General features: G+C 38.9%; 1 protein-coding gene and 1 long non-coding RNA gene across 2 annotated transcripts in view; one reads left to right on the top strand and one right to left on the bottom strand.

Moving 5' to 3' along the window:
* The first annotated feature begins 283 nt into the window (after nt 1-283).
* FBXO28 (F-box protein 28) overlaps nt 284-24,721 on the top strand; it is a 29,405-nt gene continuing 4,967 nt past the window's right edge. Inside the window, exons 1-4 of the mRNA XM_001915204.5 lie at nt 284-620; nt 11,517-11,626; nt 14,116-14,254; nt 23,276-23,471. Of these exons, the coding sequence (XP_001915239.4) occupies nt 354-620; nt 11,517-11,626; nt 14,116-14,254; nt 23,276-23,471 (712 nt within the window). The 5' untranslated portion in view covers nt 284-353. The remainder of the gene's footprint in view (nt 621-11,516; nt 11,627-14,115; nt 14,255-23,275; nt 23,472-24,721) is intronic.
* The window catches only part of LOC102148483 (uncharacterized), a 64,706-nt gene continuing 46,621 nt past the window's right edge, over nt 6,637-24,721 (bottom strand). The window contains exons 2-3 of the long non-coding RNA XR_002805086.2: nt 8,380-8,498; nt 6,637-7,130 (exon numbers count right to left, since the gene is read on the bottom strand). This is a non-coding gene — a long non-coding RNA (uncharacterized lncRNA). The remainder of the gene's footprint in view (nt 7,131-8,379; nt 8,499-24,721) is intronic.

Genomic DNA, 24,721 nt, shown 5'->3' with positions numbered 1-24,721 from the left:
TATTAGGCAACATTATTTTTATCACTTATTTTACCATTTATCATATTTTATCAGGAAGCTCTTCAAGAAAACTACACAGGTGAATTTTAATAGACATGGTTCCCCCGCCCTCAAGTCGTTTCCAATCTTAGATAAACGGCCTACAGAGATCCCCTTTCCAGGAGTGTACATGATCGTCCCTCATTTCCACTTGAACAAACAGCAATGTGTTCCTCTGTCTCCGCCTGTCACCCCATTGGCTCCGCCCCCTCCTCCAGGTGCCCCCGCCGCCCCCGGCGGCTCAAGAGGAGGAAGTGACGCACCGGAAGTGTCCCTGTTCCCCTTGCAGTGGGGGAAGGAATCAAACCCCCAAGATGGCGGCGGCGTCGGAGGAGCGGATGGCTGAGGAAGGAGGCGGCGGCCACGGCGAGGGCGGCTCCTCCTCGGCCGTCGGCTCTGCTCAGCGCCTGCCTCCCCCGCCCCCGCCGCAGCCCCCGCAGCCGGGGTCCCAGGCGCCCCCAGCCCCGGCGCTGGCTCCGGACCAGCTGCCTCAAAACAACACGCTGGTGGCGCTGCCCATCGTAGCCATCGAGAACATCCTCAGCTTTATGTCCTACGACGAAATTAGCCAGCTCCGCCTGGTGAGGCCCCCGCGGAACCCCCGCCGCCCTCTCCGCCGGGCCGAGGTCTGGGGAGGGACGGAGAGGGGGCGCGTTCCCCGGGGAGGGAGACCCCCGCGAGCGCCCGCCGGCGCCGGAGCACGTCCCTCCCGCCCCGAAGTCTCTCTCGGCGCCAGTCCGCGGGGCTTGTCCCCCTCCCGCCCTTCCAGTCGGGGCTGGGGGCGACTGCCCGAGGCCACTCGGCCTTGGGGGGCTCCGTGTCCCCGGCCCGGAAGCGGGGCCGTGGGCGGGAAGGTCGCGGGAGTTGGGCTTCCCACCTGCGCCCGGCCGGAGCGGGGACCGGAGGGGGCTGGCCACCGCCTTTGGATCTGTCACCTTGCAGCCCCGGCCGGGCTGGGGGCGAAAACTCCGAAGCAGGCGAAACGGTCCCGGCCAGCTTTGGGTTGTCTGCCAGGATAACGTATTGTCCCCTCAACCAGCCAAGTTTCCTTGTTGGAGAGGACAAAGTAAGGCTGGTCAGTTACCCCCAAACCCGGTAGGGGTTCTGAGGAATTGGAGCACGTCTGCGTAGCCCCGACCCCGGCGCCCCAGGAGTGGACCCATGAAGTGGGGCCCTGAGAAATTACCTTTCCGGCTTCGCCTCGCCCCTGACCCTTCGCACCCAGAGGGAAGGTGCCCCTTGACACCGTGGCTCCTTGACGCGGTTGTTTTCTTTCTTGCAATTCATTTTCAAACTACTCTAATGGTTTACGCCCACCTGCCAGCTCCAGGAGAGGTTTTAGAGCTTAAAATCAGTAGTTGAGTCAGTGATTTATTTAAAAAAAAAAAAAAACGTCATTGGGGTTTTGCTTCACCCCAGAGGTTTGCCGGCAGGTTTGATGTCTTAGTTCGCGCAGGTGTTTTGCTTCCTTTCAGTGAATTTGTAAGTGGTGAGGAAATTGAAGGAGGTGGACATTTTGAAGTGATTGCAAACCGACTCTGTGTAGAAGCTGAATCTGTGGTCAGAATTGTTTGTAAGAGGACAAAGACATATTTCTGAATGTGCTGTGGAGAGCATTTCTTGTTCATCAATATACCATATTTTAGGTTTGCCCCTCCAGTTTAAAACTGATCATAATTGCATTTTGGAAAGGAGCTCACACTTATTTTTTAAAGAAAGCTTGTGAATATTAATTCAAACCGATGACAGGTTTTTTTTTTCCCAGTCAACACAGCAGTTCAACCCTGCCGGTCTGCGGGGATGGAAATGCTTCATTTGAAAAGTGATGTTTCTAAATGGATGGGCCCTGAATTTCCAAATCATGTCACCCTAGAATTTCACGTAGGATCTTAAATATTTCTTCACGCTTCTATACAGGATGGTGTTTGATCAAGATTTGTGCTATACATTCGTGATGTCTGCAAGTTGGGCATAACGTTTGATTGAATTGAGCCTTTCAGCCAGACAATGGCTTTGTAAAGCTTGGAATGTCCACAGTTGTCTTTTATAAGTGTTGAGGAAAACTGTGGGTTTTTTGTTCATTCATTAGTCGTTTTACTTTTTTAAAAATTAAGAACATTTTTAAACGGGGGGAACTAGCCTATCCTAGGGGACAGGGTTAAAACACATCCCATAGTTCAATAAATGACATCTCATTCAAGTGAAATATTCTTAATTTTTAAGCATTTATCTATTCTAGGCTTTTAAGGATACAAATTTGGAGTTCCAAACAAAGACTTTTCATAAAGAGTCCCTTACCACCACACCAACCCCCTTCTCCAAGATTCTATAGCCAGTTTGCTGTGGCTTAGACAGTTTTTTTCCTCTCCTTCAGTCACTATTCTCTGATTCTTCTCTTTACTTAAGGTTAATGGATAATTTTTAGATTAAATGGATATCTTTGTGGGGATTTGGAGATGTCTTTGGTTTTAGAGTCGTTGGTTTGGTATCGTAAGTTAGAATTCAGGTGATATTGGAAGAGGAAGGTGTTCCTTCTTGCCACTAGATGTCAGCATTAACTTAATTATGATCTGTTTATGAATTTGGCAGTCGAGTGGCAGTTCCTGGCAGGTGCTTTATATGCCTCTTCTATATAAGTGGCCATTGATACTTAAAGAATTGTTTGCCAAAAAAATCAAGGAACTTTAGTATGTATGCTGCTATCTGGTGTAGAAATGACATAGTCCCTTTTATTGTAAGTATTTTTTGGAGTGGAATTAAGGCTGGATGTGTTTGGAAGAGTATGATATTAATTGAGAACAGAATTAGTTTCCATAAAGCTAAATGTTGACTTTGTGGTGGCTGATGAGTGAGCTGATATATTTTCAGATGTCTGGTTTTTTCTTCCTTCCCAATTTACTTGCCTTATTAGCACCTCAATCATAATTATTGTTAGCACCTAAATTAGAGGACAGGTCCACAATCCATGTACTTGTTACTATGTATTTTCTTTAAAAGATTTGCTCCAAGTTGAAATTGCTAAAATGACATTTTTCAATTATTTGTGCAGTTTAGTTGATGATAGCCTTTGCTTCCTGCCACCATAAATAATTGAAATTTGACTCTTCAGTCCAGTTATTTCCAAGGGACTATCCAAATGCCTTATTAACTTTTTTTCTGCCATTGTCTATTGCTCCAAAAACGTACCCAGAGCCTGGAGATCCTGGTTACACAGAAATAGTTCTTTAAATATTTAACTCCAATGTACTTAAAATTATTTAGCTGAACACAACTTTTGAAATGACAAAACATGTACTTTGAGTTGTTTTTCTGGTGAATCAGGCAGTTTGTGCTGATGTAGCATTAGACTGTTTGCCTAAGCCCCCTTGACAAGTATGATGGTTTCTGAAACAAGTGGCAAAGGTTAAGAAGGGAGGTCCTACCCCTAGTTAGGGAGCAGATCAAAGCAAGCTTTGAAGGTATAACTGACTCATGAGTACAATGTTCACTCACTGAAAAACGAGTATGGAAGGCTTTTTAAAAGATGTTTTAGGGGCCAGCCCGGTGGTGTAGTGGTTGAGTTTGCACTCTTCACTCTGGTGGCCTTGGGTTCACAGGGTTGGATCCTGGGCACAGACCTACACAGGGCTCATCAAGCCATGCTGTGGCAGTGTCCCACATGCAAAGTGGAGGAAGATTGGGACAGATGTTAGCTCAGGGACAATCTTCCTCACCATAAACAAAAGATGCTTTAGAGAGGTCCTATCAGATTTTTTCCTGTGGGATTCGAGTGGAACTCCTTTAAATTTAATGGAATCCTATTAGTGGTTCAGGACATAAATTTGACTGAAGGTTAAATTCAGAAGTCTTGCTTATTTGGAATGAAATTTTCCAGTCAGTAACAAAATAAGTGAATACATGCTTTCATCTCAAGATCTTTCTCTAGAGCACTCTACCTAGTTAAATCTGTTACCCATTTATAGTTCCTTTCACAGCTTTTCTTCAGATGTGTTAGAAAGTTTCAGTTATAGAGAGGGTTGATTGGTAGGAAATATGAAGGAAAATGAGAAACCATTCCTTTCTTTTTTAATAGGAAATCTGTCTTCCTCATATCTCTTGCTCTGTACCAGTGGTTCTCAAATTTTTTTGTCCTAGGGCAGCTTTACACTCTTAAAAGTTATTGAGGACTCTAAGAGCTTACCTTAGAAAATTCTCGAAAACACAAGAATACATAGTACGTATTTCACGAGCCGTCAGAACAATATCACCATATGTCGTGTTGCCTCTGGAAAACTCCACTGGATGTTGTGAGACGAGTGAAAATGGCAAATAACATCTTAGTATTATGAAAATAGTTTGCCCTAGCAGACCGTCAAAAGGGTGTTGGGGGGCCAGCCTGGTGGCGCAGTGGTTAAGTGCGCACGTTCCGCTTCTTGGCAGCTCGGGGTTCGCTGGTGCTGATCCCGGGTGCAGACATGGCACCGCTTGGCAAAAGCCATGCTGTGGTAGGCGTCCCATGGATAAAGTAGAGGAAGATGGGCATGGATGTTAGCTCAGGGCCAGTCTTCCTCAGCAAAAAGAGGAGGATTGGCAGTAGTTAGCTCAGGGCTAATCTTCCTCAAAAAAAAAAAAATGGGGTCTTGGGAACCTCAGGGGCCCCTAGATCACACTTTGAGAACCAAAGTGCTCAAAGTTGCTGCTGTCTATTGCTGTATTATAGAGAATACACTCTCTATATTGCTGAGTTTGTTTTTTCCCCACCATCTCATTGTCAGGTTGTTGATTTTATTAATGGGTACTTAAGTACAGGTGACAAGATAATATCTTGGGGACAATTCATTCTTCCTGCAGATTCTAGTCTCAAGGTGAAGGGGTTCAATCAGTAACCCTGTTCACAGTCTCTTCACTGGGACAGAACGCACACACCTTCCTTGAGCACACTTACACAGCACCTGGATAACAGATGCAAAGACTGTGAATGCAAGAGTGTTGAGGTTGGTCAGGAAAGGCCTCCTCAAGATAATGAGTTTTTATCCAGTCAGTAAGGTGGAAGAACATGCTCGGCAGAAAAGAATGATGTATAACGTAATGCAGTAATTGGAGATCGGTGACTGCTTAGAGGGCTTAAGGTGGGATTGAATTGGGATATGTGAAGTTTGAGATGTCCTAGATTAGTGGTCACACTCCCCGCCTACTTTCCACCTTTCGTATTGCACAGACCAGTCAAGTTTAAGAAACTGTTTATGAGAACCTTCAGGGTTGACGGTGTTTGGTAGGGAAAGTAAGTAAGGATGTTAAAAAACCAAAAGTTCCATCTCTTGTCATCATCCTCATTTCATATAAGAGACCCGATGCCCCTGTACTCCCTGGTATACTGAGTAGCATAGATTCTTACAGTATTGAGGCGGGTGCTATCTTCGAGGGATGGCCTATGCATGTAAATGCAATTTCATGATTTTTGAGAGTAGGAGTAAAAGATAACCTTGGATAGAGGTTTCTTCCAACCCCCTACATCTAGCATCTTGCACTGCAGATTGATTAAAACCGGCATTGAGGGGCTGGCCCCGAGGCCGAGTGGTTAAGTTCGCGCGCTCCACTGCAGGTGGCTCAGTGTTTCGTTGGTTCGAATCCTGGGCGCGGACATGGCACTGCTCATCAAACCACGCTGAGGCGGCGTCCCACATGCCACAACTAGAAGGACCCACAACGAAGACTATACAACTATGTACCGGGGGGCTTTGGGGAGGAAAAGGAAAAAAAACAAAATCTTTAAAAAAAAAATAAATTAATTAAAAAAAAAACCCCGGCATTGAGCTGTTTGGTTTCTCAGACATCTTAGGCCTGTCCAGTCACATGCTCTTTCCTCTGCCTACAGCCTCGCCTTTGTTTCCCTCTCATAGAAAATATCTGTACATTCAAGACACACCCGAAGTGTTAGTAGCTCAGTAAAGCCTTCTGTGGTTCTTCTCTGAACTTTCCCGTTGCATCATTATTGCACTTATATGTTATATTGGAATTATCTTTGGAAGGGCCTGTTTTCCACTAAATTTAAGCTCCACATATCCTTTCATCACAAATCCTGATGGCGTTAGTCTGTGATACAATATAAGTAGTCAGTATTTGTTGAATAAATGAAATAGTTTTTAAAACATTTCACTCTTCTGAGTAAACAGCAGAAAGTATGTCATTGTGAAATAAAAGTATTTTCTGTATAAATTATAATATTGTTGAAAAATCACTTGCTTAATATTTACCCCCAACAGAGGAGATTGGAAAATTTTTAATAATTTAAAGTTTTTGTTCACCCAGAATGTCTTAAACATTCTACAAGACCATTTTAAGAAGCTAGGTGGCTAAAAAAAGTGCTCTTGATAAGAATAAAAATTGATAAGGTAATCTGAAGCTAGTGTGTAATTAATAAGAATAGCCATTTATAGTAGTGCCTCAGGCTCCTTCATTATAATCAGTACTCAGTTCCTGCATTAATGAGGAGAATAATGGTAAAGATAATAAAAAACTGCGAATAATCAGAAAGGCTTTTCTCTTTGGCTTTTAGGATACGTTATAGAAGTCCTGGGAACAGACTTCCCAATTGTTTTGCTCAGGCTAATATTAAAATTATATTTATAATGAATATTTATTTTATCCCACACACATTTTATGACATTATATGTAATGTCATTTTGCCCCTAAATACTTATATAATCACAATATCTTCACTTCCAAAGGATTTAACATTTCATTTTATATTCACATTTCTCTCAATTGTCCCGAAAATATCCTTTATAGCTGGGGGTGGGGGTAAGGGTCTTGAATCTAATAAAACAGTCTCTTTAATCTAGAACATTCCCCCCACTTTTTTCACTCTTTCACACGTTGACTTTTTGAGGAATCCAGCCAGATGGCTTGTAAAATGTTCCACAGCGCAGATTCGTGTGATTGTGCCCTTGTGATTCACTTCTGGCTTTGAACTTTGATGGGAAGATCTTGGTCCAGCTCCATCTCTCTGAATTTTAGTAGCGTGGTGAGAGCCCTTAATGTCCTTAAAGTCCCGTATTGCCTCAGGAAGTCCTGCTTTCTAGACTGGTGCCAACGCTTTCTGTGTTGAGATCCTAATCAGTTGAGATAATTAAGGTAATTATTTCAATCTGTATAGCTGCAGATTACTAAATTTAAGACACTAATTTGAAGACCTGGATTCTTAATTTCACTTTTGCCACTGAATAGCTAGATGACCTTGGACAAATGACATAATATCTTAAAGCCCCAGTCTTCCCACTGTAAAAAGAAAGGATAGGTTCTGGTGTCTAAGTTCCTTTCAGTTCAAAGGTCATTAACAAGCAGCCTAATCTTTGGATATAGCTTCTGGATTAATTGGAGAAAAACATCAAGTGTTTGATGCATTTGAGAACTATAGAGCACTAAATGAGCACATAAAAAATATAGTTCTGTTACAATATTTCCTTGATTCTAAGATATAGTTTCATATTAACATTTTTTGAAATCAGAATGCATCTTGATCAACTTGTATGTATATTATTGTGGCAGTGCTTTTTTTTTCCAGAAGAGTTTTTATTAAATTGATAACATGTCTTATAGTTTCTATGGCATCTTGAATAAAACCAAGAAGTCTAGCATACAAGACATCTAAGACATCTAAGAAAGAAATGCTTCAATTATAATTGTAGGGCATCATACATTGTAAAACTATTCCAACATCAAGTATTAAAATATGAAAAAATGTGTATCTTAGAATCAACTAAGATTTGATATTAAAGATTAAGTTTAATAGGAAAATTGTGAGTTTCACAAATGTATGGCATATGTGTCTTCATTGTTAAGAAGGGCCATGGTGGCACAAGAATTCGAAAAAGATGTCTAAAGAAACACAAGTGAAGAGAATTTTTTGTTACTGACCACTTACGTTGGAAATGATGAAAAAGATAAACATGGCATTTTTAAATCCTTAAGTAATTAACAAAGAAAAACCGCATCTGTTCTCTCACACTAGCACAGCAGGTAACAGTGGGGCCCAAGCTAAATTTCTTCATTCTAGACTGATTTATTCCATTAGTTCTCTTTTGTTTTTATAGTGTATTTTTGCTAATTTCTAAATGCACTGATGGTTTTTGACATAGTCATCATCTTTGTCTCTTAGATTCCAGAATTTTATTCTACTGTCTTGGGTAAATTGCCAAATTACTAGGATTTTTGTTTAGTTGTAATAGGGAAATAAAAAAATTTTCCTTTAGCCTTGGGAAATTATTAAAATACCCATAAATATAGAGCTAGACTTTAAATGAGATAATTTTGCGTTGCAAGTTAGCATCCATTGTCTGCAGTTATCGTTAAACTGCTTACCTTTGGGAAAATCAGTGTTTCTGTTTTCCAGAGGTCACTTTGCTTCTTTCTGAGTCCTGAGCAAAAGATAGAGGATCTCTCGTGTCTGTGTTTTTGTGCTATCGGTCCATCAGTGCTTACTGAACGTGAAAGGAAGAGTACCACATTAAATACTGCTCTCTTCTTACAATATTGACTAGCGCTTAAAATATTTTTGACTTTGGCTTTTGTGGTGCTGTTCTAATTTGTCTGTCTTTCTGACCTCTTATTTTCTGGTCTTTTTACCAGCTTTTAACTTAAATGTCAGCTGAGCCTCTGTTTTTAAGCCTTTATTTTCTTACCTCACACTTCTTCCTTTGGGGGTTCATCTACAGTGATTTCAGCTATCCACACATGAGATTTCCAGAACCGTAACTTTAGCGCTAATATTATAGTTGCTTACAGAAATTGATGAGTTAACTGTCCCAATACTAGATCTTTCAGAAACCGGGTGGTCTTTTTAAAGTTATTTCTCAATCCTATCTGATTTCCCTGCTCAAAATGTGGGAGATTTTATTTCTCCCAACTTTGCCTACACATCAGATCTAACTTCAGAAGTAGTTTGCTTGCTCATGGCTTATTCATTCCACATTTTGTGCCTCTGCATATGCCACCACCTCTGACTTAGCAGGCCTTGCCCTCTCTTCCTTCGAAGCCTAATTCAAATCTTGTATCATCTGAAGTCTTCCCTGGTTGACCTTAATGGTTATTAATTTGTCTTCTCGTCACCCAGTCAGCACTCAGATCCTCATAATAGTCAGCACTCAAATATTCCACTGAGTTTCTAGATTATTAAAAGACAGCTGATTCCTAGGAGTTAACTAGATTCAGTGCAGCAAAATTCGTGTATAATAAAATAACTTAGACAGTACCTTAGAAACTATTACAGTAATAACTGACCTTAATTTTTTCTTTGAAATTTATTGCTGCTAAAATATTATTTCCAATATTTCATCACAGAAGTTATCGTAGAGGTTTTAGAGTCCACAAAGACAAGAAGTGTTTTTCTACAAGATTGTCCGTCACATCAAATAGTTTTAACAACAAAAAATCGTTTTTACAACCCCTAATTTTGTTCTCCAAAGGTACCACTTTCAAGTCTTTGAGCAGCTTTTCTTTTCTTTGATGTCATCTGTTTGCTTTGTATTACGAAAGATGAAACTTGAGTCTGCTCTGATCGCCCTCATCACACATACAGATAGACGCCCACTTCTTTTCTTCCTCCAATAACACAATAAAAGCTTCTTTTTTCCTCACATAAAGTTCAGTACTGGCGTTTGTGACAATGTGATTATTCAGAATTGGGGTACTGGTTCTCAAAGTGTGATCCAGGGATCCCAGAGGGGTTCCCAAGACCCTTTCAGGGAGTCTGTAAGAGCTGAAATATTTTTATTATAGCACTAAAATGTTATTTCCATTTTTAACAAGTATGTAGTGGAGCTTTCCAGTCGCTATGTGACACGTGATGGATGTCATACTGATAGCTGATGAAATATGTGCTTGTGACTTGTGTTTTCTAGAATTTTCTAAGGAAAGAATACCTCAGTAGATTGAGTGCAGCAGCATATATGAGGATTCACTTCTGTTCTATTAAACTACAAATCAAAGAGATTTGTAAAAATGTAACTCACTAAATATTTTGTTTTAGAGAAGTTACTTTTTCTTAAAAAGTTATGTTAAAATGTATTAGTTTTACTGGTTATTTTTTCAGTATATGCTGAACAAATGTTAACTGATTTAGTTTAGTTAGAAATAGATTCTCCTATATTTTAAAATATCATTTATTAGGAATTACTCTTAGTATCAGTATTTAAAATTTGTTGTTTTAATTTATTTTGAAATTGAAAACAACTGTTTTCCTTAATACCTTTCATTTGGCATGCTGTGATTTAGGAAGGATCTAGTATTTAATATTAGACTATTTAAGCCTTCATAAGCTTCAACCTAGTTTGCCAGAATTTTTGTCCGTATATTCTCAGGATAAAGCAAACTTATATCAAGGGTTTCATCAAGATTTCATTTCAACAAGTATTTGACAAGCATTTGTGCTTGGATGCTTGCCACGAGAGGTCGAGGCACAAGACAGCTGCTGCCTGATTGATGGGGCCTCCATACAGAGTTATCTCAGTGTTTTGCCTTTCAGCATCCACACCTATATGGTGAGAATTAGCTGGTTCAGGTGGATTTTCAGGTTGATGATTCTGAGTCACTGCAAAATCTCAGGGATCAAAGAACAAACAGATTTTGTGCACTAGATTCCATTAAGGTAAGAAAGATGCTGGGATATCTCAGAAATAGAACTAAGTATATAGAGCAAAGTTTTCGAGTTGGTACTAAGTTAAACAAAATTTATTCAACATAATTTTTACCAAGGGATTTAGCATGTATTGTTTCATTTAATCCTAACGAAATTCCTCTGAGTTAGATACTATCCACAGTTTACAGACGGCTGGCTCAGGCTTTCAAATGGTAGCTGACTTGCTCAAGGATGCATAAAGGTTAGACTCAAATTTAGGTGTTCTGACTTTTGATCCTGTACTTTCCCTGTATAAAAACACCATTTTCCTTAAGGATTCAGAATAGTTGAGTTCTGCTGCATATGTTAAGATATTTTGGAGGATATGACAGTAGTGTAGACTAACTTTCTATAGTTAACGCTAATCACTAGTGGAAATAAATTAGCATTCTCATTCTGGTTATAGATCATATAAACTTTGTGGGAGGTTGAAGTTAAGTTTGAGTATACATTTTTGGCTAAAGGAGAATTTCTTTATTCCAAACCGTTAAAACCTTTGAGTATGTTGTCTTACTTATCTTTAGTGCTACAGTTTCTGACCATAATAGTGGGGATGCATTCAGAACATTAAACAAATGCTTGAAGTAAAGTAGTAAATTATTGCTCGCCTACACATATTAATTTCTTAATGTGATAGTGCAAGAGTTACAAAGTATGAGGGATTCATCCACATATATACTGATTCAGAGATTCGATGGCAAACTGAGGAATGGTACCAGCACAGAGAACTGTCAGCCATCAGTTACGAGTCTAAGTTAATTGTCTTTTATTAATTTGGTTATTGCTTTTTAAAATTCTTCTTTCTCTTCCTCTCTCCCCATAGGTTTGTAAAAGAATGGATTTGGTGTGCCAGAGAATGTTGAATCAGGGATTTCTCAAAGTAGAGAGGTACCATAATCTATGTCAGAAACAAGTTAAAGCACAACTCCCAAGGTATGTTATGGCTAGCAGTGGCAATAATTTACAGTTGGGGGTTTTGGTTTCGCTTGTTTGTTTCTTGATTTCTTTAAAGAAATCTCATTGACAGTTTACATGTTAAGTGGTTTCCAAGTTTTTGTAGCAAAGGGTACACAGATGACAGTAAGTGATTTTTACTATGGTTTGTCCACTCTCCCCGTTTCTGTTCAACATTTTACTGGAGGTTCTAGCCAGGGCAGTTAGACAAGAAAATGAAATAAAAGGCATCCAGATTGGAAAGGAAAAAGTAAAACTCTCTTTATCCACAGATGACATGATCTTGTATGTAAAGACTACACTAATTATTAGAGCTACTAAACAAGTTCAGCAGGGATACAGGACACAAGATCAATATATAAAAACCAATTGTATACACTAACAATAAACAATCCAAAACTAAAAAAGACAACTTCATTTACAATAGCATCTAAAAGATTATAAAATACTTAACAAAAGGAGTGTGAGACTTGTACGCTGAAAACTACAAGACATTGTTAAAAATAATTTAAAAAGACTTAAATGGAAAGACATTCTGTGTTCACAGGTTGGAAGACTTCGTATTGTTAAGATGATGGTACTCCCCAAATTGATCTGTACTGTCACTGCGGTCCATACCAAAATCTTAGTGGTTTTCTTTGCAGAGATTGATAGGCTGATCCTATAATGCCTATGGAAATACAAGACTCAGAATAATCAAAGCAGTCTTGAAAACAAAGAACAAAGTTGGTGGAGGACTACCACTTCCCAATTTCAAAACTTAGTACAAAGCTACAGTAATCAAAATAGTGTGGTACTGACTTAAGGACAGACATAGGGATCGATGGAATAGAATTGAGAGTCCAGAAAATTAACTCTTACATTTTTAGTCAATTGATTTTCAAGGCTGCCAAGACAATTTAGTGGAGAAAGAATAATGTTTTCAAAAAGTGATGCTAGAACAGCTGAGTATGCAAAAGAATGAAGTTGGACTCCTTCCTCACACCAATACAAAATTAGCTCAAAATAGATCATAGACCTAAGTGTAAATGTCACTGCTATACTATAAAACCCTTAGACAAAAACATAGCACTAATCTTCATGAATGTGGATCAGGCAGTGGTTTCTGAGGTATGACACCAAAAGCACAAATAACAAAAGAAAAAAGTAGGCAAACTAGACTTCATCAAAATTTAAAACTTCTGTGCCTCAAAGGATAACATCAAGAAAGTGAAAATACAACCCACAGAATGGGAGAAAATATTTGCAGTTCATATATCTAATAAAGGACTTGTATCCAGATTGTATGAGGACCTCTTAGAACACAACAATAAAAAGAAATAACCCAATTTAAAAGTAGGTAAAGGATTTTAATAGACGTTTCTCCAAAGAAGATATACTAAAGGCCAACAAGCACATGAAAGATGCTCAATCAACATCATTAGTTGTCAGAGCATTGAAAATCAAAACACTATGTGATACCACTTTCTACCCACTAAGATGGCTGAAACAAAAAAGACAAAAAATATTGGGAAGGATGTGGACAAATTGGAACCTTCATAAATTACTGGTGGGATTATAAAACAGAGCAGCCAATTTAGAAAACAGTTTGTTCCTCAAAAAGTTAAACATAGAGTCATGTGATGACCCAGCAGTTTCACTCCTAGGTATACACCCAAGAGAAATGAAAATATATCCACACAAAAACTTGTACATGAATGTTCATAGCAGCATTTTTCATGATAGCCAAAAAGTGGAAGCAACCCCGAAGTCCATCAGCTGATGAATGGATAATCAGGATGATGGAATGTCCATATAATAGAATATTGTGTAGTAAAAAGGAATGAAGTATTGATACAGGCTACAACATGGGTGAGCCTTGAAGACTGTGCTAAGTGAAAGATAACACAGAACGCCACATAACGTGCAATTCTAGTTCCTTGAAAGGTCCAGGATAGGAACATCCGTAGAAACGTAAAGTAGATTAGTGGTTGCCAGGGGCTGGGGAATGGAATGACTGATAGTTGTAACAGGCTTTCTTTTTGTGGTAATGAAAATGTGATGAAATTAGGTAGTGGGGATGGATACACAAGTGTGAATATACCAAAAACCACTAAATTGTGTGCTTTAAAAATGAATTTTATTATGTGAATTATTTCTCAATAAAACTGTTTAAAAAGTTTATAAGCTGATTTTATGGGCAAAAACATATAGTCTCTTGTCTATATATCCATGTGTAATTCTTTCATTTATCTCTGATTCAGATAGCCATTAGGCTTGATAGTCAAAACAGAAGACTAATATTTGTATTAGTCTTTGGCAAGGATTTCTGGATATAGTGATTAATTTATCATTACAGTTAAATTATGACCCAGTTGTAGATTTCTAAATTAACATGTAATTGTTAGACTGTTCTCTCAAGGCATTTTGACTGGGTGACATTTTAGTCTGTGGTGGCTCTTTAATGGTTACTTTTTGTTTAATCACAGGAGAGAGTCGGAAAGGAGAAACCATTCATTAGCTCGCCATGCAGACATCCTTGCTGCTGTTGAAACAAGGCTATCACTATTAAATATGACTTTCATGAAGTATGTGGATTCCAATCTCTGTTGCTTCATCCCAGGAAAGGTAAAATAGAATTGCTTACCTAGAACAGCTGGATTGTACTATGTAAACCTTTTTTTAATGTCAGAATTGTTCCTACTCCTCTGAAATGAGTTTCTGTGGGTGGATTTGTATAGCTTCTTTACAGTAACTAATATAAATATGTATCATTTATGTGATCTTTATATTTTAAGTTCTAATTATGAACTATGCAGTGGAAGTTCTACTGTTCTCTAGGCAAGCTTGTTAAGAGTTCATACTGAGGAAAAAATTCTCAGCTTTTACTCTTGGTTAAGATGCCAGACGTACAGCAGTGAACAAGATAGGTATTGTCCCCGCCTTCAGGATTGTTATAATTTGGGGGACGTGGAGGAGGAGGGACAAGCTGGTTTTTGTCTTGTTGAGAAACGTTTCATGAAGACAACTTAGAAACTTCCAGATTTGACAGAATCAATAATTACTGTATAGCAGTGTCCTCAGAGCTACGCCATAGTGCTAGTTAGAAATAAGGGTATTATGGCATATTTACTGTTACTAAATTAATAGACCCCAGCATTTAGCATGCTCTCAAACCTTCAGGAGTATCTTGCTTCTTGAATTCGTAAATTCAGATGATACATGTCTGTATCTCTTTATATGGAAGGGGCAGAAATGGAATTAACATTTTGCTGCCTAGTTGATACTAGCAAAAGCTTCCCTTAACACGAAACGAATTAATAACTACTAAAATTTGAACGTTCTCTTTTTATTGTTTCCATAGATAATTAGCATTGGCATTATTTTGTATGTACTTTCTCCATTTTCAGTTTTCTATGATGTTTGTTTTGGGGAAGACTCCTGTGTCTTATTTTATTTGAAATATTCTTTGGTATATCTCACTTTCCTGATACTAGCCACCAGTGCTTTCGTAGGGTACTTACTGTAAAAGAGTGACCAGTTAGAAACTTCAGATTCTGATTCTTATGCCAGATTTTATCCAGGTCTGATTTATAGGCCTTAACATTTAAGTTTTCCTGGAAAGTTCATTGAACTAATGTCGATTGCCCCCTATAGCCCTGTAGTTTTTAGTGCATATCTTGTTGTTAAGAATGTGAATATTTAAGAAACATCTTACAGTTTTCATAACCCCAGAGACAGTTCAGTCAGTCGTTACTAATGAGACTTGAGTAGTTTGCAGCAGTCCACATGGCCTGCAAAGCCTAAGACATTTAGCGTCTGGCCTTTGCAGAAGTTGCCAGCCTTTGTTCCAGTGGCTCAGGATCATGTGGTTGGAATGATGATATTTACTGTCTAAAGAATTGAGGTCAGATCCATCTGAGTCTTGTTTTCTTTTTTTTTTTGAAACCACTTGTTGGCTTTTCACTTTAATTTCTAATACCAAAATAAAAGAATAAAACCAAGGTGGCAGTAATGGAGAATGTCTTCCATTTTCAAAATGCACTAGGTCCCCTTGGGCATTTGTTCTGGATGGCTCCTTAACTGAGCCTTTACCTTGCCCGCAATAGAAGTGCAGTGGAACGGAATATTGTACCTACCTTTACTTTATAATATAGATGTCTCCCTATCCCTTTCTCTTGTCACTGCTCTCAGCTTATATTTATGAACTACTTTCTAATTCCCAGAGCACTTCATGTACACTCTCTCATTTACTTGCCATCTCAGCATGTGAGGCAAACAGAACAAGTATTACCGTTCCTGTTTCACTGACAGGAAAACTGGGGCCTAGGGAACTGAAGTGACTGGGCGAAAGCTCTGCTCGAGTGCTCTGATTTCTCAACTGTGTTCTTTGCTGTTTTCTTCCATTTTTCTTTAATAGTCCCCAGTTCTTCACAAGAACTTATCCTAAGTTCTTTTTCTCCTGCATACCTGAACTTGACTGGAAAAACAAGCCTAAAAAAACAGAAATAATTTTTGTTTTTATTATCACACTTAATTCAGTTTGGATTATTTTGTTTCTTAAAAATGCCATCTTTATAGCTTATATTTTGCCTAAAAACACTGTGTATACTCAGAATATTACTTTTTGTGTTTATGTAGCTGATACTTTTTAGTTTACTTAAACTAAAACTGAACTGCTAACTTAACACAGTTTGCAGTATTTGGGTTGTTCTATGATCATTCACTTTTTGTACTTCTCCTTGAACTTTTCACATTCTACCTTCAGAACATAAGGACGTGGCATTTAATTTCCACGTGCGTAAGTGAGGACATTCGAGAAAATAATTTTCTTTTGTTTTAACATATAATCTTGATTTGGTATATGATTTCTATGGTAGGTTATTCTTGTTTTCCCCAAGGTATTGCTCCTGGGTTATGCTTAAAATAAAAGTTCAGGAGCTTTTATATTTTCTAAGTGAACTCCTTTTTGTGGTTTTCTATAGAATTTATCCATTTTGTTAAAATTCAGATCTACAGTAAGCATTTCATATCATAAATTACTTTTCACAAATTACTTAAGTGAATCTTGGTAGTATCATTATTGTAGTTTAAATTAGATTGCCTGGTATGTACCAAAATTTGGGGCCTTTTAATTAATAGTTGGAAAAAGAATTTTTTAAATTATTTTCTGAAAGGGCAATCACATTTACTCTTAAAATTAAATGGTAGGTTAACGATGGCAAATTGAATACGTGTTTACCTCTGATTCCTCCCAAAATTTCACTCATACAGTAAATGTGCTAATTTTAAAAAGGAAAACAAGACCCCTGAGAATGAGTCAGGAGAGGAGGTGGCAGTAACATAATTTTGGAAGCTGGAAAGGAGATGAACGTGTGGTAACTGAGTTAGCAGAACTGAGACAGTTCAATCGTAAATGGCAGTGGGGAAAGCTGAGAGGCTCCCAGTCTGTACAGCTGAACCTCAGAAAGCTCCAAGCACCTCTGAAAGTGGTGCTCAGACAGGAGGGTTGGTTGAGAGTCTATATTTAAGACTGATTTAAACCTACAGGTCCCCTCTCCAACTGCAGACAAGCTAAGTCATTGCCCTCCTACTCAGCGCAAACCTAGGTCTGATTCACTGGAGGGGTTTGAAAGGTCTCTTGACAGGGAGACCACAGTGACAACAAGGGCATTCAAAGCAAAGCTGTCTACAGAATTCAGACTGGTTGGGAGTTTGCACTATTATCTATGGCAGGAATCAGCAGACTTTTTCTGTAAAGAGCCAAATAGTAACTATTTTTGGCATTGCAGGCTGCGTGGGCTCTGTCAGAACTGCTCAACTCTGAGAAGCAGCTATGGACAACATGTGGTAAATGAATGGTGCGCTTGTGTTCCAATAAAACCTTTTTTTACAAAAACAGGCGCAGGTCAAATAGGGCCGTAGTTGCCCACCCTGACCACTACAGTGATATTCCGTTCGTCTTCTCTGAGAACTAAGAGGTTATAGATTGTTAGCTTACTCCTATGTACATTTCTCAAATCTTAGGACGTATAGAAGTCAAACTTTTTACAGTAAGTTCATGGTCAGTATCAGCAATTCACACATACCGAAGCACACATGTTAGCAGAGGCCAACCAGCCATCCTGGGAGCTAGAATAACGGAAAAAGACATAGACAGTCCCTGCTCTTGATTGTTGCTAGGGACCCTGCTCACCCTTTTGTGCTTATTGAAACACAGTGGCTCCCCAAAATCGTGGTATTCACGGGGTAAATGATTATGCAAGGTCATGAAGCTAGATTGCTCTGAACAAACTTAGAATCTACATATAAGGTGGTGTCGGTTTGTTTTTAATGTTTTGAGGGGAAAAAACTGGTGGTGGTGCACTTTTTAATTCCTTTTTTTCTTTTTTTGTTAACTTGTCTTGATACAATTTCATATGTACACAAAAATTGCAAGAATAGTACAAGGAACTCCCATATGTCTTTTATCCTGATTCAGCAATTATTTACCTTTTGTGCTGTTTGCTTTTATGCTCTGTATATGCATTTTATTTTTTCTGAACCATTTGAAAATAAGTTGGAGATATTATAACCCTATATTCTTAAATATTTCAGTGTATTCCCTAAGAACTGGGACAGCCTCTTAATACAGATATCAAAATCAGGAAGTTTAACATTGACACAATGCACTTAACTAATCGACAATCCATATTCAGATTTCATCGCTTATCCCAATAATTTACTCTTCCTAACTAGTCCAGAATCCAATCCAGGATCGTGCATGGACTTCTTAATCTTCTTTAATGTGGAATAGTTCCATATGCTTTCTTTGTATTTCTTGATCTTCACATTTTTGAAGAGCATAGGTCAGTTATTTTGAGGAATATCCCTTAATTTTTAAATTAAACAAAAGAGGTAGAAGGGAAAGTTAAGGAAATCTCACGTATAACAAAAAGACAAAGAAGGAAAATGAGAACATATTAGGTTCAGTATTCTAATAGGAGCTTTATTTGCTAAACAGTAAGTTAAACAAGATAGAAATTCTCTTTAGAGTGAACTCCATATGTTAGAAATGGGATAGTTGCGCACATTTGGTTTGTACCGTACTTTTTTAAAACTTAAAAATATTTTTCATAACTATTATTTTATTATCTCAAGCCTGGGTAGGATTCAGTGTGTGTCATATTATTTGCAAGGTGTACAAACAGCCATTAAAAGCGACCAGCCTGAGGCCTCTGATCTTCCCACTGGACTCCAGACTCATACCATTACATTCTTGCTGCTAAAGGAGTTTTCAGAAAGTGATTAAACCTACTCAGAATATGAAATATTTTGAAAATTGAGTAAATACTCTGCTTTCTTACTATGTGCCTCGAAAGCCACTGCAGCCACTGATTGAATGGTAGAAGCAATATGGTTCTAACATGCTGTGTCCTTTTCTTCATCTTGTCCTTTGCTTATAACTTTTGGACAGAGGAGGGAGAAGATTTTAATTTTATTGAAAACATGGATTATCCCACATGACTAATCTTTATATAGCGAGATGTGAAAATGTTGCTTTCCCTAATGGAAGACTAGAGCAATTGGAAAGAGATGCTCTCTTTCACACTATATTTATAAGACTAAATACAGTAAAGAATATTTCACAATTAGCTGATGGATGTAATTTAATATCAATTAGTAATCTCTGTGGGATATTTTGGTAGGAGATTCATTCTGAAGAATAAGGGTTATGGAAGAGGATTAACTGCATAATTTATGCTTTTTTAAAGTCCTAGAATAAATTCATGGTAGGTAATTGTACTACATACATGCTGATTTTCTACGCTGTCGCCTGTCCATCCACATCATCCATCCACTGAGCTCCACTCTTTCTTTAGCCAGGTGCCCTCCTCCTGCTGCATCTTTCCTTACCCTTTGAAATTCTACTTATTTCTCATTGCCAAGTCCTTCCTTAGGTCTCCCTGATTCTCTCAAACAGAGCTTTTCTCTCTACTTTCCTTTTTTCCTCACAGCACTTTGCTTATACATTGAACATATTACCATTTGAGCTATGCTTTTCTGTTTGTGGGTCTTTCACTGAGTCATCTTGCATTGGATAAGATCTCTGTCTTATTCATGCTTGAATCATTACAGCAGTCATTTCTAGTCCAGCTCAAACATACTGTAAATAATCTTCTGTCTACCAGTATTTATGAACACAAACATAATATAAATAGATCCATTAATAAAGCTGTGGATATTACATTAAACATATAAGTACTCTCTCAAGTATTATATATTTTTAAAAATCCCTTTCAATAGAAATTCTGTTAACTGTGACTTTTATGTTCAAAACAAAATCTGGCCAATAAAAATCATATCTTGTATTGAATTTAATCCTGTGGCTTGCCCCTAAACAGTTTTATTTAGATATGTCAATATAACATTTGACCATCCTTATCATTCATTTAACAGACATTTATTGAGTATCTGCCATGTGCCAGACACTGCTAGGCTTGGGGATCTGCCAGTGAAACTAGCTATGATCTCTTCTCTCATTGAGCTTACTATATTATGGGGAAGACAGAAATTAACAGAAAGATACACTTGCAATTTGTAATGTGTATTCTGAAGGGAAAATGAAGGATTCAATGGAGATATTAACATAATTTAAACTGGAAGAGGGATCAGAAAAGACTACTCTGAGAAAATGAAATGTTACTGAGACCTCAAGCATGAGTAAGGAATTTGGGGTTGGAGAAGGTGGGGGAGATATGCAGGGAGAACATTCCAGAAAAAGGATCATAATGTGCAAAAGCCCTGGGACAAAAAAGGGAGAGAGGGCTTGATTTAAATCAAAGAACTAATGGTTATTTTATATCCAGAGATGCAACATACTAGCTTTGAGGACAACGTAAAGTAATACTGGAGCGTTGCAGTGCTTTTCTTATTTATAATGTACATATAAAACTTTGATAAACACAAAACTATGGATCAGTTAATATCCTAGCATTAGTACATAGCATCTCAGTCAGTATGAAGGACCTTTATTTATTTATTTTTTGTTGGGAAAGATTCACCCTTAGCTAGCATCTGTTGCCAATCTTCCTCTTTTTTTTTTCGGTTCCCCAAGCCCTCAGTACATGGTTGTATATGCTAGTTGTAAGTCATTCTGTTTTTCTATGTGAGCGGCTGCCATAGCGTAGCAACTGACAGACAGCAAACCTGGGTCACTGAAGCAGTGAGCGCTGAACTTTAACCACTAGGCCATCAGGGCTGGCTCTTTTTTTTTCCTCCCCAAAGCCCCAGTACATAGTTGTATATCCTAGTTGTAAGTACTTCTGGTTCTTCTATGTGAGATACCACCACAGCATGGCTACTGACAGACAGCTGGTATGTTTCTGTGACTAGGAACCGAACCCAGGCCACCAAAGTGGAATGCGCCAAACTTTAACCACTGGGCCATCAGGGCTGGCTCTAAAGGACCTTTAGAAGAAAAATACTGTATTCCTACTTCGGCTTTTATTTTTATTAATCAGTTCTTAATTGTGTATAAATATTAAATCTTTCAAAGCTTTGAGCTTCCATAAATAGATATAGATAGCATATTTCTAGCTATCGAACTCCTTAAACAGGCCAAGCTGACTCTGACCTTGGAGCCATTGCCATTATTATTCCTGCCCAAAACGCTCTTCTCCCCAGATCATCAAGTGACTAGTTCCTCCTCATCTCTCACTGTTACCTTAATTATGTCAGAGAAGCTTTTCCTGACCACCTGTCTCATGCTATTCCCTCTTTCTCCACTAGTAACTATTGCAGTTTCCTCTTTTTCCCTCGTGGCACTATTTTAAATTATTTTATTATTTGTTTACTTTAGCTTTATGAGAATAAGAATCTTGTCAGCCAGTTCACTATTTTTACCCCAGTGCTTTGAAAAAGGACACGTACATAGTAAGAACTCAATAAATACTTGGATAATGTTTATCCTACATGTTAGGATATGCTCACATAATTAAATTGTAAGCCGAAGGGAAGGTACTCTTTTTCATTTCTTTTTTTTTTTTAAATATGTGTAATTGTTCCTAACAGGGTAGTTCAGTAAGTTATTATTGAAAAAATGTTATCTTCTTCTAAAATGAGTTCATAATCTAGTAGTAATGCCAAAAATAAATGTATCACTAACCATTAGCTCCTTGGGATTCTGCCTTTGACTGTCTTATTCTGCATCTTCTCACTTGGCCCTCTTAGGCCATTGGCTACTGAGGCCTCCCCGTCATCTGCACTTTCTCTCCTGAACTCCTACCTTGTATCTCCTGCTGCCTGCTGGCTGGTATCACCTGCATGTCCCATGGAATTCAAGACCAGCATAACTCATCTCCCGTTACATTTGCCTCCATGTACACCACCTCAGCCCAAGCCAATTCCTGTTCACAGCTCCAGGCTCACAGATGTGGCCTCTGCAGTGAAGTCTTCTGGGATTCACGATTGGGACACATCCTGACTATTAATTTTGCTGACATTCATTAGGCACACGTGATGCTGGACTGAGAAAGATCATCTCATTGCACTGAGCATCTGGAAACTGTTAAGGACTGTCACTTGTCCTGGTGCCATCCTGCAAGATTGTGTGTTTCTCTAGTAGTACTCAGCAGCCTGAGTGAAGGAGAAGAGAAGGTAGATTCCAGGGCTGTTCCAGAGACGGGTACTGGCTAGATAATGCAGTCGGAGGAGTGAATGGGATTCAAGGTGACTTGAGACATTTTGGTGACACAACGGTTTGGTTGATTAACCCGCAATTCTTGTGAGGGTACAGACCCTTTGGAATAGATGTCATCCAGACCTTCAGAGATGTGAATTAGCATCTTGAGGTCTATGCTGAAGCCATGGGCAGTATTAAGGATCACATCACAGGGACGAAAGCTGAGGGCAAAAAGGCCTAAGGAAGGTTCAGTTACCGTTCTAGCAGGGGAATTAGGAGCTCTTCCTAATTGTCAGAACTTCGTTTCTTCTTTACGTGTGCTATGCCTTGCGTTTCCCCATTGCAGTTATCATTAAAATGAAAAAGGATCTCTTGCTACCCTTTGGTGATAGCAAGAAAGCGGGATCTGAGGAGACCTCATTGCAATCCATAGCAAGTTTTTGCGAAAGAAAACTTCAAGGGACAGAGCCCGTGGTGGCGTGTGAAAGAGAGCAGGCGATCAGGCTGAGTCCCCGGGCTGTGGCAGGCAGATTCAGGCTAGCGTGGAGTGGGTTTGGAGGCCGGAAGACTGTGGCTGTGGCTCATGCCCTACCTCTGCCCCTGCTCACACCCAGGATTTAATTTCTTAGTATAGTCCTCTTGTTTCTTTATATATCCCTCTTTGTGTCGCTTATTTACACATCTGTCTCCCCAATTATACTGTGATTTTCTTCAGGGCAGGAGCTATATTTTATTCATCCTGATTCTTAGGCTCAGCACAGTACCTGATACAGAAAAGATGCTTAAATGGTATGAAATATAAAGTATTATAACAAGCCCCTTAAAGCCGTGAGTTACAGATGGTAATGTTATCAATGGCCAGTACATCAGTTAAATGGCCCTGTGGGTCTTTACAGGACTTAAAAAACAAGCATCACTTCTCTCCCTATTTAACTATTTTCTTTGGGGAAAAAATCAAAAGTGGTAATGAGAGCTCATTTTTTTAGGTGATCGATGAGATTTATCGTGTGTTGAGATATGTCAATTCTACCAGAGCCCCTCAGCGAGCTCACGAAGTCCTTCAGGAGTTGAGGGACATTTCCTCCATGGCCATGGAGTACTTTGATGAGAAGATCGTTCCGATTCTGAAGAGGAAGTTGCCGGGATCAGATGTGTCTGGGAGACTCATGGGCTCCCCTCCAGGTAGCTCTCGTTTGTTAATGACATGGTCGTTTTCTAATAACCTTCCTCCGTCGTTTCGTAACTGGCTTTTTCCCCACTTAACTGTCTGTCTTAACTTTTCTCTGTCTGTAAATATGTATCTGCAACATCGTTTTTAATGACAACTTGGATCATAGACCATAACCTACATAACTGATCCACTACTCTTAAGTACATTTGTCTCTGGTTTTCCATTATTTAAACTGCACGCTGAAGAACACACTTGTGGCTAGATCTGTGCACATATCCACAACTGTTGACTTAGAGTGAATTATCAGAGTTCAATTGCTAGGTGAAAAGCTACGTATATATGTGTTTCTTATGTTTCTGACTAGTTAATATTCATTATGCTAAAGCAGAATTAAACATACCAGATAAAACCCCAGAAATTCTTCAAAGAAATATCCAGTTAATTATTTCAGCCCGAGAGCTTCTGGCTGCTACTTTAAAAGACAGGGTGCGTAAGGCTATTTTGAACACTGTCCGTTCTCTTGTGGTAGCTGTTTTGCAAAAGTATATTGGGTCCTAGAGATTTGTGCCCTTCTCTACCGAAAGCCTAACTTGTTCAGTGTCTTCACCCCTTGCAAATATGTTAAATCAGGAAATAAACTTTAGTGAAACGTTTTGTTTTGTTCGACTTACTTAGCTCCCTGGAGTAGTCAGTGGGGTCTCTGAGCGGCTCTCTAATGTAATAATAAAGCCTGCAGTATCTCAGCATTTATTTCTGTCATTGAGTACCTGTTATGCGCACAGCACTGTTCTGTGGCCTGTGGAGACTGAAAAGAAGCGTAATACGTGCTGTCTGCTCTCAAGGGTCTGACTATTCAAAAGGCGGGACACATCCAGCCTCAAAGGTGAACTATCGTGGGCAGAGAAATATTTTAAAGGTGTGTCCTAAATGCCAAATGAGTAGCAGAGACAGATCTTCTTAAGGAAGGTCAGATCATTGTGGGCTGGTCTGACTGAAACTTCACAAGAGCTAAGAATTATTCTGAGCTTTGATGTGTTAGTGGAAGCTGGATAAAAATAAGCAGAGAGAGAAGGAAGAATGCATCAGTCACGGAAAAATTCTGGTTATTTAGAGGCACAAGGAGAAAATGAGCATGATGGGTTCAGAGGATGAACTGACCCAGCTGGTCCTTTTAGAAGACCTGCAGGAGAGAAGGGTTATAAAAAATAGTGATTTTTATGCCCATGTTACATTCTGTTATTCCTAAAACAAAATAGTTCCA

This window comes from Equus caballus, chromosome 30, assembly GCF_041296265.1.
Source record: "Equus caballus isolate H_3958 breed thoroughbred chromosome 30, TB-T2T, whole genome shotgun sequence".
Taxonomy (NCBI): Eukaryota; Metazoa; Chordata; class Mammalia; order Perissodactyla; family Equidae; genus Equus; species Equus caballus.
The sequence above is the reverse complement of the archived record's forward strand: the minus strand, read 5'-3'. Positions and strand labels throughout refer to the sequence as shown.